The 15,859-nt window shown below is 41.9% G+C and overlaps 1 protein-coding gene across 1 annotated transcript in view; it reads right to left on the bottom strand.

Moving 5' to 3' along the window:
- Nucleotides 1–1,488: 1,488 nt before the first annotated feature.
- Nucleotides 1,489–15,859, bottom strand: part of SPAG17 (sperm associated antigen 17) — a 98,448-nt gene continuing 84,077 nt past the window's right edge. The window contains exons 37-47 of the mRNA XM_062618253.1: nt 15,085–15,130; nt 13,679–13,781; nt 13,186–13,239; nt 11,414–11,516; nt 10,730–10,826; nt 9,424–9,519; nt 7,375–7,526; nt 6,262–6,431; nt 3,829–3,889; nt 2,486–2,630; nt 1,489–1,678 (exon numbers count right to left, since the gene is read on the bottom strand). Coding sequence (XP_062474237.1) covers nt 1,542–1,678; nt 2,486–2,630; nt 3,829–3,889; nt 6,262–6,431; nt 7,375–7,526; nt 9,424–9,519; nt 10,730–10,826; nt 11,414–11,516; nt 13,186–13,239; nt 13,679–13,781; nt 15,085–15,130 — 1,164 coding nt within the window. The 3' untranslated portion in view covers nt 1,489–1,541. The remainder of the gene's footprint in view (nt 1,679–2,485; nt 2,631–3,828; nt 3,890–6,261; nt 6,432–7,374; nt 7,527–9,423; nt 9,520–10,729; nt 10,827–11,413; nt 11,517–13,185; nt 13,240–13,678; nt 13,782–15,084; nt 15,131–15,859) is intronic.

Below are 15,859 nucleotides of genomic sequence, written 5' to 3'. Positions count from 1 at the left end.
CTTTTTCTTTCACAAATTGAGTGGGATAAATACCATGCCTGTTGAGTTCAGGATTTGCAGCCTACTTGGGAATGCTGAAGGCTTTTGTGGGCAGCTTCCTGTGCAGTATTTGATTTTGAGTATATTAAGAGAATCTTTATGAACTGTTATAAATACCTAAGAAAACATAAATGAGGTATGATTAAGTTGGGTCAGATGATGCTTTAGGGATTTTTGCTTGTTGGTCTCTACTAGGAGGTGTGGTAAATTTGTCAACAAGTCGAACATTGCAGGAAGTTTCTAGATCTCAATGGAGAGAATCACTGGCTCTGCTGACAGCCACCTGGAAAAGGTGATACCAACTTAAGAAGTTGTCACTGTGCCTCTGCAATGACTAAACTCTTTCTGTTGTGGATGGTTGAACGTGACTGTTTAACCAAATCCAAGACTTACGTTTGGAGTGTCATGGTTTCATGTTTTGTGAGACTAAACCATCCAGTCCGGAGTCCCTTGACATGTTTGAGATGGATATGGTTTTGAGTCCAGGGGATTTTGTGGAGAGGAGTGTTCCAGGAGGCATTTGGTACAGTTACTTGGGTAGCATAGAGTAGCTATCAAGTCGCAAAAAAGACTGTCAGAACAGAAGGGAGATTGGGCCATGGCAATGGCAGCTATGATGAGGCCCTACATTTGCTGTTCTAGACTATAACTGCATGTTAATCCGGAGGTAAAATTCCACACCGGAAAAGGTAAGAGGATATTTAAATGGGAAGGAGCTCTTTGCTGTACTCTGGGCAGTCCTAGAGCAGATGCAGCAGTCAGAGATGCATGTCTCTGTGGTTTCTGTTGAGAACTGACTGATACGGTTGCTTTTACTCTGGAGGAAGTGAGCTACAGCTGGGCTTTCCTTACTGACTTGTTGGATAAATTGGCAGCCTGACAGATGCTGAAGTTAAAAGAGGATGTCAGTGTTAAACATATGAGGCAAATGGGGACTTTTGAGCAGAGAGGAAACATCCACAGACTTGCCGTTTATGACTACCTGTTCTCCATCTACTCTGACTCCAAGGCTACAGAAATGTGTTGCATGAAACCATGTGTGCAGAGGGTTGTGTGTGCTTGAACTTCTTACTTAAGGTTGCCCTCTGTATCTGCAAGACTCCTTTCTCCTATTAGACTTGCTGTCAATGTCAAAGGGTCAACAGTAGGACTTGGTTTGCATTGAAAGCAATAAAGAGAGGCTGATTTATTAGAGCTCAACTGGCTGCCAGGAGGCTCAGTGACTCCTTTAATGTGGAGACAGCCAAGTGAAGGGTTTGGGACGGGCTTGGGGAGGCTCTGCTGCGAGTGCCTCCCCTGAGCTGAGCACCTGCAGTAATCTGTAAACCTCTTGCACTCGTCCTTTGGTTAATGTCATCCAGTGCTTCCTTTCCTTTCCTTGTCTCAAGTCATCATGTGTGTGTGATGGCAGTTGTGTGAGGTGGTGTGATGACAGAAGCCAAGAGGAGGTAAAACAGCTGTAATTTTATTTGTGACTGGTACCGCTGCATCCAGTACTTCTGTTAACTAGAAAGCTTCCAGGGTAGTGTAATCCGAAGCTGTGGCTTGGGGCTTGCAGGCAGTGCCCGGACTTTTGCTGCCATCCCACCCCGGGGGTATCCTTGTGGGCGACACTCGTAGGTGTCATTGGTCAGCACAGGTGGAATAACATGTTAAGGATCAAACTGTTTCTCTGACTAACATAGTACGTGTGGAGGCTGTAATGAACTCTGGAAATAAGGCTGTGAAACAACTTGAATCTCCACTACTGCCTTCAGCTCAAAGATTAAAGACCAGGCAAAATGCTGGAGAAGGTCCAGCCACTACCCTCACACTGCCAAGTCCCACTAACATGTCCTTAAGTGCCACATCCACACAGCTTGTCTGCAACTCTGTGACCGAGGACTGGGTAAGTGGGAACAGAGCAGGAGCTGCTTTTGCTGGTATGCCACCAGTCATGTCTAGCTCAGTTCCACAATAAGAGGCATCACAGACTTCCTGGGGTCACTATGAAGTAAATCTGGGGGTTTCAGTGTCGCTTCCACAGCGTATTAAAGACTTGGTGGTGTTTCTCTGGTCAGTCTCAGAGGACCCTGAAGTTCTCTCTCCTTTGGTAAGGGTGGCTCTTCCCTGGGGGTGGAGTTTCAGTCAGGGATGATGGGAAAGATTTCCTATTATTTTCCTTTCTTTTTAAAAAGCCACGTCTTTCTGAGCTTACTGTTCTTCCTTCCCCACTTCCCAAAACCTTGTATCTGTGATGTAAGCCACTTTTGGTGTCAGAATCTTAAACTGTTCATTTGTTGTGCTTTTGAGAATGCCCATTTTTGTGTTTCTGAAAGGACAGTAAAGCTTCTTGCTACCTCAGCAGCCTGCACTGGGAATGATGCTTAAGGCTCCCGACAGGTAAAGGGTCCCCAGGGTTGGTGCTAGATGGTGTTTGTGTGCGAAGTAAGACAACAAAGGATATTTGCTCTCACGGGCAGAAGAAGAGTCTCTGTTTCTGTTAGTATTTCAATATCGTGGGCAATTTCTTCAAGGCCACCAGTATCTTCCCCTCCAGTTACCATGGCAAAAATCTCAATCTCCAGTTCAACCTGCAAGCCTGCAGCCACCTAGCAGAGACAGAGGGTTACTCACAGGTAAGGTGCATGTTTCATATACTTGTTTCTGATGACATTAAAGACTTAGTGCCCAGCACACGGGTTTGTGCTTGCCAGTCACCCAGTATCTGTTTCACTAGAAAAGTCAGCACAAAACATGGCAGCTTGAGAGAAAACTGCCAGGGGTTTGTATTTTTTTCCCTTAAACTTCCTTTTAGGTTGCAGAAGGGAAAAGGGAATTGGGGCAGCTGAGAATCAAGAAGAGAGGGCCTGCTTCAATAGGAATGGTTATAAACTAAAGGAGGGTGAGATTTAGGTTGGATATAAAGAAGAATTTCTTTTTACTGGGAGGGTGCTGAGGCACTGCCACAGGGTGCCCCAAGAAGCTGTGGCTGCTCCATCCCTGGCAGTGTTCAAGGCCAGGTTGGACAGGGCTTGGAGCAACCTGCTCTAGTGGAAGGTGTCCCTGCCCTTGGCAGGGTGTTGGAACTGGATAAGCTCTAATGTTTCTTTCAACCCAAACCATGCTGTGATTTGAAGTACTGATTTGTGGCTAGGGCTCTGGACTAGGAGGTTTCACGTGCCTTCTGGCACTATGTTCTTGCACAAGTCATTGTTTCTTGATTCCATGCCTGTAAAGGCATTGTCAAGAACATTGTCTGGTATGACCTGGATACTGTGGGGATACTGAGCAGCACAGTATTTATCCACACACAGGTGAAGAGAGAGACTGAACAAAAGCAGAAATGTGACAATTTAGAATGCTCTGGTGCTTTGCTAGGTAAGACTTGAGGTGGAGAATAGTTGCAAGCAGAAGAAATAGCTTTAAGAACTAAACTCTTCCCTCAACTATTGGGACAGGAGATGAAGTCTAGGTGTAGGACAGAGCAGATGTTTGTTCTAAATGATGGGAAAACTCAGGCAGTAGTAGCGTATCCAATTTACTTCTAGAAGAGCTCTCTTGAATCTCAGTGTTTCACCTGCTGCTTTCCACTGAACTTTACATGTTTACCCCTTCGCATTCTGGCACAGGCTGAGACTGGGAGTGCATGGAATGCTTGGTTGAAGGCAGGAGAGAGACAGTGGAAGGCAGCATCACTTTAAACAAATCATGTGTTCCTTGCCAGCTTTATTCCCAGCCAGCTGGTGGGAGAGGAACCCAAGATGGCCTGAGGGTAATAAAAAGCCAAGGATCGTTTGTGTAACCTACAGGTCCTGGTGTGTACATCACTCTCAGTCCTGTGTGTGGAGGTGGCTGCTTCACCCGAAACCTGTCAGAGAGAGAAGAGAATCAGTTTGGAGCAGCTGTTTCAGGCAGGTAGGAGGCATTGCTGGAAAGAAGCCAGCCTGCTCTTCCTCTGCTTGTGCAGCCAACAGCAGAATGTGTTAGCTCATCCTTCCTGTCACAGTGTACAACTTGGGCTGCAGCAGTATTCCTGGGCCTCTCCTCAGGACTCAGGTTTCTAACAGAAACACCCAAAGGAACAGATGAATGGGCTAAAGTCAGACTCCAGAGACCTCTTTACACTGACTGGACCTTACAGCAGCATGTGAAACGTCAGCGTGCTCAGCCTGCATACACAAGGGAAGCTGAAATGCACATTACATCTCCTTGGCAAACATCTGCGTGTTGCACACCCAGAAGTCCTACACGATCTTTATTTAATGCCCTTTTATATGATTCTATTGCAGACAGATACCAGTGTAAATTGTGTGTAAATAATTTCACAGTACCCACTAAGGCAGTAGTTTCACTTCTTCATTTCTCACTGATGGTTTCACATCTCTGCAGCCCTTTTGTGCACACAACTTCCACTGTCAAGGTCTCTGAAGGTCACTATAGCAGATATGACCTCTACTTTTGGAAGGCTCTGGACTTTATCCTCTGGTTTTCATCTCTACCCGAAGAACAGTTACCAGCCTGTGCTTGCACCAGAGGCTGTTAAAGGAAAGGCAGTAGAAGAGCCATTGCTAGTACATGGCTCCATCTTATGGAAGGCTCTGTCAGACTTCTAAACTGGCTGCCAGAATTCCTGTGCTTTCTCTGGAGCCTGGACTGTTAGGAGAAGCTGGACTAATTTTCATCAGGATGTCCCAAGTTTAGACTATGATATGAACAATTTGGAAAGCAATAGTTAGCTACTGTCCCTGTCATTGAAAAGCTCTGGCTGCAGCACGAGGCAGACATAGGGCAGAATTGCCATTCAGGAGCTTGCAGTTCAGCTTTCCTGTCAAAGCATCAGCTAAAAAGCTTAAAAGCTAGCCTGGACTTACCAGAATCATGGTGGTATTTTCCTTGACTCTCCTTACTGCTGTCCTTAACCAATGCTAATGTTGCAGGAAAAAAACAAAGACTATTTATCACCCGTGCTAAACGGAACCAGCTTCTGAGTGACCTGGACTGGTCTCAGAAAATAGACAAATGGGTGAGTTTGGCCTGAATAGCAGCTTTCAGTTAACTGCTAAATAAAATCAGACTCTCTCAACCTGCAGGAGGTAACTGAGGGTAGGGAGGCCTGAGAGGCTGACAACAGAGAACTTTGGTGGGCACAGCTGTCGTGGAACACAGCAATTTAAAAAGCTTGGTTTTGGCTTTGGGACTTTTGAGCCACCTGAAATGAAAGCCTCCCACCAAGTACTGAAATTCCTGAAACCAGCTGGTGGGATTATAACAATTCAAATGCGGCTATTTTGAAGTGACAGAGCTTAGGTGGAAGCCCAGAAGCTGTAAGGACATAAGAAACCTGTTGTTGCAGGCTCTCCTTTCAGCTAAAAAGCAAGATACACATAGCACAGCTAAGGCAAGTCCAGTTGAGCAAACTGAGGGTGAGAAAAAGATTTTGCCCTCTTTTCTTGTCATGGGGGAGGACAGGGCTCATAAGCCTAAAGTAAAACCACTGGAGTTGTGCTGGTGCAAGAGTAATGCAATGAACATGTGTGCAGTGTGACTCCAAAGGGGAATTCTAGAACAGAAGAGCAATCATAAGTATTTTCTTACTGTATTTATATATTCTTTAAGCTGCAGCTGGGTAAATAGGATCATTTCCTGTGATTTGTCATGCAAAGCAAGAGACAATCTGCTGGACTGCAGGCCTAGAAATGGACTCACTTCTCCTCACCCCGCGGGAACACAAGTACAGTGCTGGTTTGAGCCATGCACTGAATAAGGGAAGCGTGTGCACAAATCAATGCTTTATTTGCCATGTATTCTGCCATCACTGGAGTTGTTTCTCAATGCAACTAAAAAGACCTGTGTCTGCCTGAATACAGCTGTGCTCATTTCAACTGACTTGCAGCATCCAGCACCATTTCCCAAAGCCAAATGTAACACTGGTTTCCATGAAAAACTTTGGTCCCAGAACCTGAGAACTTCAGTGAGAATGAGTAAATCATCTGTATGGGCCAGGACTATGCATCCAGGGCCTGCTGGCCCTTACTGCTTTCCATCTTCCTAATAACATTCATATGCAACTACTGCTGAAGTATTTCTAACATTATTTCTTCTACCCAGTCAGTCATTATTAAATGATTCCAAATATAAGAATAGCATTTGTTATCTCACATTAATCAGATCAGAAGGTTGACAACAAGCAATGCATATTTGGACAGTTAAAACCCAAGGTACTAAAAAAATCAAACTAACCTTGAGAAGTTCACACCAACGTTCTTCAGGATCGCTGTGGCTGCATAGGTGCAGCCTTCCTTTAGTACCCCAAATGTCACGCTGGGTGGAATGAGGTGGAAACCACTAAGCTGCTGTCCTGCTGTTGCAAGAGAAGACGTGTTGACCTTTCCCGCGACAGGATCTTCTATCTTTGCAAACAGAATTAAAATGTTAGATAACAGAGAAAGTTGATGGCCATCAAGGTAAGTTTGGAGTTACTTAGCCTACATTTGACCTCTGGTCACTCATCCTGAAGAACTACAAAAAGACATTCTAATTTGAGTAAGAACTGAAGAGGCACTTTGAGTATTGTCTGCAAACTTATACTGGTTTGAGTTTTCAGACTATTAAGCCATTGAGATGTCTCAGGGGAAATGGGAGAAGTTCTGCTCTTCTGGAGTTCTCATGTGGATGCCTGGTGCAAAGTTTGGCCTAACAGCTGAGAGGAAAGGTACTTTTAGAATTGCCAGTAAACTTACGTATACCATAGAATCATTTAGGACCTTTCAGATGACTGAGTCCAACCACTACCCTTGCACTGCCAAGTCTCACTGAACTATGTCCTTAAGTGCAACATCTAAATGGCCTGTGAGAACTTCCAGGGATGGTGATTCCACCGCTGCCCTGGGCAGCCTATTTCAGTGCTTGCCAAGCTTTTTGGGGAAGAATTGTTTTTTATCTCCAGTCTAAATCTCCCCTGGTGCAGTTTGAGGCAGTTTCCTCTTGTTCTACGGCTTGTTCCTTGGAAGAAGAGACCAACACCCACTGATAAGGTCCCTCCTGAGCCTCCTCTTCTCCAGCCTAAACCCCCCAGGTCCCTCAGCTGTTCCTCATCACACTTGGGCAACACAGGTGAAGGGTCTGGAGCACTCCTCTGGACCTGCTCCAGCACCTCAATGTCTCTCTTGTAGTGAGGGGCCCAGAACCAAACACAGGATTCGAGGTGCAGCCTCCCCAGTGCTGCTGGCCATGCTTTTTCTGATACAAGTAAATAAATCCAAAATACCTTCCAGTATTGCCCCACAGTAAAGATTTTATGCAAAAGAGATGACCGAGAGGATATTAATATTAACAAAAAAAATGTTATTTTACCTTTTTATTTGGTATGGAGTTTGGTTTTCTCCCCTGAAGGGATAATGGTAATTTAACTTTCTCTGTTCTTGGCTGTCCTGCAACATTCACCAGCAGACTCTGAACTTTATGTTGTAAAGGTGTCTCTTGCGATCTTGCAGCCTGGTTTAGGCCTGGACAAGGAAGATTTCCAAAAGCACAAAAAACTAAGCATCATATTAAGCATAATCCTGAAATTCTTCTTTAGATAAGAGCTTTATTTTCTATGAAAGCATCTGATCAGCACAAGGACAGAAGAACTGGTCTCATTTCAGCGGTCAAGAAATCTGCAAATAGTAGTATGTAATTAATGTAACTAATAAGCCAAGTCGTACTGTATTTATTAGAACTAATCAGTGGAAATTTGCAATGAAGATACAAACACCTGTGGAAATGATTAAAAACAGAAGTGTCAGTACAAAACCTTAAGCACTAAAATTAACATCAAAGCCATTGCTATTCCAGAGGCAATGCTGCCTCTGCCATCAGCTGTACAGAAACAGGCTGCTCAAGTCAGATCTGCCTGTTCATATAACAACAAATTCTAGTCCAGGTCCCAAAGCAGTACAGCTTCATCAGCATAATCAGGTAGGAAGCACTGTCTCTGAGCAGGATTTATTGTCTTGAATGCAACAGTTCATTCAGATGTATGACTTGTATGTGTCTGACTCTGGGGTTAAGATGATCTTTGCTGTCTTTTAATCTTTGAACTGTGCTCTCCTCCATAATGGAGAGTCTGAGCATAGGGATGACCAGAGCAACTTAGATCTAAATACAGCTTTTTTTGCTTGACAGCCTAAGACTCATGTAGTTTATGGTAAAGTCTGATAACCTCTGGAGAGGAAACACATGACAATTATGGTGGCTGCCTTCTCAGGAGATGAACAGCTGAATATTTTGCATGGAAGAGGATTGTTTTTCTGTTTGGACTGCAAGGACCTGTCTAGCTGGAATGCCAAGTCCGGTCAGTTAGCCATTGTGAGGAGGCAGAAGTGTTACTTGAGAATAGCATCTTCTCTAGATTCCCCTCTAATTTCCAGACAACAGAACTGCAGGTGGTTGAGAAGGGCTTCCCATCTACACAGCTAATGGCCCACAGCATACAACAAAAAATCCTAAGCATGGACATTAGGGAAAAAAACATCAGCATTTCTTGTTTTGCCTAAAGGTGAGCAACATTTATGCTTTGACATTAGAAGTTAGTGTAGTTTTGGCATCTCTCTCCACACACACCCTCTCTTCTTGCCTTCTTGTCCCTCCCAAGGTGCTGCTCCTTTCATCACTTACCCCCTGGCTCTGGAAGTACAGGTGAGTACATACGCCCCAAGGTCTATGGATTATGCATAAATAACAGAGGAAATCTGGGAGGTTTGAAGGCAACAGCTTGTTGGCAGTAGTGGGCAAACATTCCCACTCCTAAGAAAGTGTACCAGAACGAGTGTAAGGAAAGGGTGAAGGGAAACCAACTATGAGATGCAAAGACAGATTTTGCAAGCATGCACTGCCAAAGTTCAGCTGGTGTTTGGCATTATGTGAGCACCAAAGGTTGGGAACAATTAAAGCAAACTAGTATCTCTCCAGTGGCGATCATCCAAAGCTGCCACCACACGCAGATGCATAAATAGAGGGAACAACAATAAACATAGCAAGGAAAGCAAAACTGAACTGGGATGTTTCAATGGCAAGGACCATTTAATTACAGCAAACTCTGTTCTGGAGTGTTCTGTTACAGATCTTCATGAGCAGGAATATTCAGCTTGTGCAATTTTTGTTTTAGGAGAGAAATTACTTCTTGGATTTGTCTGCAGTTCTACCCGTCACCCCCATGTTGTTACAGCAGTGTCTTAGGGTGAAGGAGAAAATCTCTGCCATTAGTTTTACACCCCTCTTCTGCCAGTCTTGCGTTTAGATGTATTCAGGATGCTGAATAGAGCTAGGTAAATTTAAGTTTCTATTGTAAATATTTTGTCAAAAGTTATAAGAAGATAGGTATTAGCCTGCTCCAAACTACATTCTGAAAGTCGGCTTTACCTGTTGTGCTGCTGGAACCTTTATTTTCTTTGGAATGAGCCTGCAGCAGGTGGTCAGGCGAAGATGAGCGATCACTCATGGTACTGAGACATTCAGCTGCCAAAGGGAAAATAATGGAATACTGTGAAAAGTGTTTTTTATACTCACCATTTTCATAAACATACGAAGAACAATTCACAAAGTCTTTGGCACTTTAGACAACCTTTGAAAGCTGTCTGCATGTGACACACTGCTTCACTGGGCAATGGGGATCAAAAATACATATCTTGTAATTAGTCATTTCTTGTTCTCTTTCTAACTGAGCAATAAGCCTTAAAGGGCTAATGGGCAATTTAACACGTCTGCTGGTGATTGCAATACGGTGATTCAAAATGAGGAAATATGGGAATTAGTGGGGGCTGAGAAGGCCCTGTGGAGGACTGCTTCCTGATAGGACTCTTTGCTGTGTATGAGCTTTAATCTCACTATGTGATTTCAGTCATTTTTCAGGGCTACTTTTCAAACAGAACTGAAGTGCTCCTCTCAGTGCTGTAAAGCTCAAACCTAAGATGATGGTTCACTCTTTCACTGCTTCCCATCATCCAGTCACTGATTTCTTCCTGTATCATCCAAACTAACTTCATCCTGCATGTTTCCTATTCCACATCACTTTTGCCCCAGTCCCCAAGCTGCCCCTTTTACCACTGAGTTTCAGAATTCCATCTCCCTTTCTTTTTTTTCCCTACAGTCAGACTAGTGCTTTTCTAAACTCCTCAGTTCTTGCTCATCAAGAATTATTGTTTATTCCACTGAAGTTTTTCTTGAGCACTTTGCATCCATCCACCACTCATTCATAGCACAGTCCCTCAGCTTTGCATCTTAAACCTATGGTGCTCCCACCTCAGTGTTGTTGGCAAAGGCTTCAACACATTAAATGTAAAAGTTTCATAGACCACATTTATATTAGTGGATTAAAGAGGAACATTCCCAGTTACTAGAATATGCTAATCTATACTTTTAACTTGTTAGAACACTGGTATGATGTTGACTGTGGAACTTAGCGATCTCCCCAAAAACATGGGTTACATAAGTTTTGGTCAGGGAAAAGCCCACCTTGATCTGGGAGACTGAATTTACGCAGCTCACTTGGTACTGGTGGATCTCAATGTCAGGGAGTGCTGCTGGATAAGTTTCGTGTATCAGAATAGATACAGCCATTGTGGTTCAAGTAGTTTATGTGTCAAAATGACTGGGAATCCATAGGGTCAGTGAGACAATGGACAAAACAATGAAGAAGACACTGAGATGTTGCCAGACAGCAGATTACCTGTACTGGGTTTCTCAATTGTCTCCACAGGGAAATTGCCATTTTCCTGTTTTTGAACCGGAGGAAGTTTCCTAGACAGTGCTTCCACATCAGGAAACTAGAGGAAAGTAAGAAAGAGGGTTTAGATCTCCCAGCTAAACACTCAGGGAGAAAAAAAAACCCAAAACCAAACCAATGGGTGCAAATGAAACAAATAAGCAGAACCAAAGTGGTGACTATAAAAAAGATAGACATAAGTAAACCTCAGATTCCAAAGTACATTTGTGAGTATGCTTTATGCACTTACAGCATTTATCAAGTGAGACTACACTAGGAAAGTTCCCAAGGCCGCTTTTAACCCGGGAGGGTGAGTCTTATTAATTCCCTTTCTAGTTATGAGCAAGAGGTTTAAGATGGGTAAGTGAAAAGACATGAGGTTCAGCTTTTGCTCCAAATCGGACTCTTCCCAGAGCGCATGTAAGGAATCTACAGAGTTTGTACTCAATAAACATACAGCATCTCCAAGATACGTTCCCTTGGACAACGGCATATAATTCTCACCATTAATTCTGCCACAACTGTTCTCTCTGTAATGGTTTCTTGAGATAAATTGAGGCTGAGATACAAACCCAAAACTATTTTTGTGGGAGCAGGGCACTAACTACCTGGCCTAGCACAAACTCCCCCACTTTTCAGCTACATTACCTTTGCTAGGAAAAACTCCTTGCTAAATTCTGATTCAAAATACGGAGGAATTATTTTGTATCTTATTGCCATCAAGGACTTCTTTTCTTCCTCAAGTTCTTTCCTAAGAAAGTTGTAGCATTTTTAGTAAGGAAAAGAAAGAAAAACACGTTAGAACTGAGTTCACACTGATTTTCAGTGTTACATTGAGAACACTGAGGAATGGAGCTGGTAAAGGCAAGCAATATCAAATTATATTCTTTTTATTTGCAATTTTCTCAGTGATAGATCAACAACAGGCTGCTCTGTCATGCCCAGACATTGCCCTCCTCAGCTGTGGTGGAGATGATTTATGGAGGAGCTGACCAAAATGCATATGGACAGTGCTTGGCTGTTAAGGAGAGCTCCTCCTCAAAACATGCTCTAGTTGTCTAAGTCTTATGGAACACATCTGAGACTGACAATAGCATTTTTTCCAACCTTCCACCAACCATTTACATGAGAATTGGTATTTCAGATGCATTGCTAAAACATGTAACACTAAATTAATCTGGTTTCTTTATCACAAAAAAACTTCGATGTCTCTGGATACAGAAAAAGCTGTTCAAACTTCTGAAGATAAGATTCACCAGAGTAAAGACCAGTTATGGTTTCAGCTTGATTTACTCCAGTTTTACAATGCTATAGTTACACTGACTTGCAAGGTCTAACATCAGCTATGAAATCATCACCCTTAATGATATTGAAAGTTTTGACACTGGCTTTAGAGCCAGAATTGCACATGGTGTTCTTAGGTACTGACTCAGACACACACACTTAAAGCAGTTCTTAAAATAGTATGCAAATCAGTGTAAAATGCTGTATCAGAATATAAATCTGAAATTATAAGAGTTTTTTATCTCATGCAAGTCAGAAAGTAATTAAGAAGTAGTATGAAAGAGAACATTTTCAATTGTTATTCAACCTTTCGCAAAAGTACGAAAAAGCAAGTTTCTGATCGCATTAGTCCATCACCATTTCAAGTTGTGTTTAATTTAAGAAAGACTAAATGACCTAAATAGATGTCAAGATAATGATTTTCATTTTGTTGTGAATTAATGTGCATTACTGGTAACTTTCTCTATGTTAATCCTCATTCATGTACCATAATTTCTACTTCAACCTTGTGGCAAAGATGAAAAGCAGAATCCTGGGCTGCATGAGGGGGAGTATTGCCAGGCCCAGGGACATGTACCCTTCCCTTCTGCTCAGCCCTGCTGAAATCACACGTGGAATTCTGTGTCCCTTTCTGACCAACCTGATACACAAAAGGGCTACAAAGCTGATTTAAGTGCTTGGAGGATCTTTCAACTACAGAGAGTCTACAAAAGAGAGTTGTGAGTTTTCCCTTGAGAAGCTGTGAAGCACCCCCATGTGACAGACGTGCCTGGGATTCTATTTGAACAGCTGGGCTTACCCAGTGGAATACCCAAATCTTAATGTATCAGCATTTGAAAATGTTCCCATAAATCATTTTCCATCCTGGTGGCAGAACCAGAAAACAGAACACAGAGCTTCTGACTTCAGCCCTGTTTGGATAGTGTAAGTTATCAGTAACACTGCTAGGTTTCGAAAAAAGAAAGAGAGACTTCATCCATCCATTCAGTATTTCTGTTACAGAGAACACCCATTATTTGCCAGCAATGCTAGTGGACCATTACCCAACACCCAGTGAAATCAATAACAGTCTTGCCAAAGGCAGACTTAAGTTAGCTCATAAAATAAATAACTTTCGGTCCTATTAATGCTATTACCTGTGCTCTTCTTTTCTCCTCTGCCACTTGGACACTGGTCTTAGTCCTTTCAGGCTGGTATATCGAATAAAGGAGTGAAAATGAGAAAACTAGTATTATGTTTTTTAAGCACAAACATACTTACAAGATAAGCCTGGAAAATTATGAGAGTATGTTTTGTTAACATCTCCGGTGACTCCTGACTTGGACTTTGATAGTTGGTACAAAATTGTTCACTCATATCTATCTCTATATATATCATATATAATTTTTATTATATTATTCAAAGTAACCTTCAAAATCTTTTTCCAACAAACTTTGAAGCATCTTTCAGATAAAGAGGCACAGAGAGACAAAATAATCATAGGAAAAGGTAGTGTAATGTTGTGGTATGTCTAGAGATGCAGGTGCCAGACCTTAATGACAGCCAGTTAAGAACATTGCCTTGCCCATGTGCTTGGTTCCATCCTCTGTGTTACTCACATTTGCATCGGTTATCACTGGTCTGTCCTACCTGCACCTCTGCTGCTGGTCCTCTCCTTGCGTGGCGATTGTCTTCGCTGTGTGATTCTGTTGAGGAGAAGCCACTGCCTGTTCATACAGCTCAGTTATGTGAGCTGCAAGGTGAAGAGTATTATCGAATGTGTGTGGTCTGCTAATCACTGCTAAGTGTTATGAATAAAAACCTTAGAAGGATATATTTTTAATGCATCTTTCTGTCACTTGATAAAACCTAACAGATTCTGTACCACTGTGAGGGAAGGGGAGAAAGAACCTCAAATTCTGGACATTAACAGACAGGAAATCAAATCAATGTACAAAGCACAAGAGGCAGATTAAGTTTATACCCCCTGTATTTCCTGAAATCTCTTTATCATAAGAATCATATATCGTAAGAATCATATATAATAAGATATATCTTATCATAAGAAATATCACCATAAGACACAAGTCAAACATCTGTCAATAGGAAAAATTGCTGATATTCAGTCACTTTCTGCCAGGGGAGCAACGTTCCATGTCTCTATCTCCTACTGAAGAAAGTAATGTGGGCTTTCAGGAACCTTTATTACTCTCAGCTTACTTAAGTTGTGCTTAATTATATCTCTGAAGCAGCCATAATCAACACTTACGGAAGCAATTACTAGTTCAATATGTAGAATGGAGAAAAGCCAGTCTTTCCTTATTTAAGGCTGTGACCAGTTCTGGGGCTTTAATAAGGAGCTTCCCTATCCTCTGACACCGTCTTTTACAAAATGTGTTGTATACTTGATGCTTTGAACCTAAAGAAATTTCCTTGGTTGAAAAGAAATTTCTGTGGCAAAATTTAGGAGATTAAAGTATTTGAATGATACAATCCAATTTGACTATGACAATGTATCTCAGCGTTTCAGGGGATTTGGGCAGCTTTTTCACCACAGAAGACTTTAATTTCTATGCTTCTTCTATTTTTAGCTTTTAAAGAGTTTTTCTTTCCCAGTATCATCTTCATTAATAACGTTATGTTAAAATCGCACCTCCATTTAAATCAGGAAACTGGGGAGCAAGCATTTGTTGCAGCAGTTTTCATTTACTTTGCACAGGATGCTTTTTTTAACAAGCATAAATATTCTTGACAACACGGGAAGGATAGAAAAATAACCCTTTAAAGGCTGGCATCACTATGGGATTGAATACTATAACTTTTGCTATGGAAATGTGAGTCAAAATGCCAAACACACATGCCTAAACATAGGAATTGTTTTTTAGAGGTACTGAAACATTAATGCTAATAAGTTTTAATCACCTGTGAAAATCACACAGAATTATCTAGCACATAGACAAATTCACCTTCATGTTCCTCCTTTAAAAATAATACTACAGTACTTTAAAACTTACTATGATATTTTACAATTTAGAAAGATATTCAAGTTTTATTACCTCTATCACTGAGATTTTCAATTGACTTCTCCCAGTTAGGAAAGGACTGCAATGAAATGGAATAACTGTGACCATTGAGAAACAGACTTCACAACAACAGCATCCTGCTCAAAGGATTTCCATCCTAAAAAAGTGTTGTTATCTGAGAATGTGACTACAAGACTGGAGGTATTTCAGTGTGTTAGAAAACATGAGTTGGCAAAAAAGGAAATGAAGTACAATTTCCCTGGTCTAAAGAGGTATTAATTTCCTTCTTGATGACCTACTTCACAGATGGCTTTGTATTTTATATGGTTGCTGTTTATTAAATCAACTAAACCAGTTCATAATCAAACTTGAATCTGTCTGCAAGGGATTTGAACCAGATCTAAAACTCATGGTCACAACAGGAAGTCAAATGGAAAAAGTGTCCAGCAATTTGTAGGCTTCATTACTGAGGAGCAATCTTGTAGTTGGCTTACAGTAAAGTCTTTGAGGGGTAAGCAACTCTAAACTAAGCTGTTTCCTTTATTCTCATGCTATCCCTGAAATCCAGAGATCCTATGACCAGGCAGTCTAGGTTGTAACAGAGATAGGGAACAACCAAGACTTGTGAGGAGTGCGACACAGATTCCTAGGTCACAAGAAGGTCCACAATGAGACTCTACTGCTCAGAAAAGAGTTGTCCAGTGTGAAATCTGTACCTGGAAATGTGCTTATGGTAGCCAGGACAACCAACAATAATTAAGTCACTAGATAAGTTCATTGGAACCAAGCAGCATGTGAGATTCAGCAC

The sequence above is a fragment of the Pezoporus occidentalis genome, unplaced genomic scaffold (assembly GCF_034315485.1).
Source record: "Pezoporus occidentalis ecotype Australia unplaced genomic scaffold, CSIRO_AGI_Poc_V1 ctg104, whole genome shotgun sequence".
Taxonomy (NCBI): domain Eukaryota; kingdom Metazoa; phylum Chordata; class Aves; order Psittaciformes; family Psittacidae; genus Pezoporus; species Pezoporus occidentalis.
Note: the sequence above shows the minus strand (reverse complement) of the source record. Positions and strands in the feature narration are given on the sequence as shown.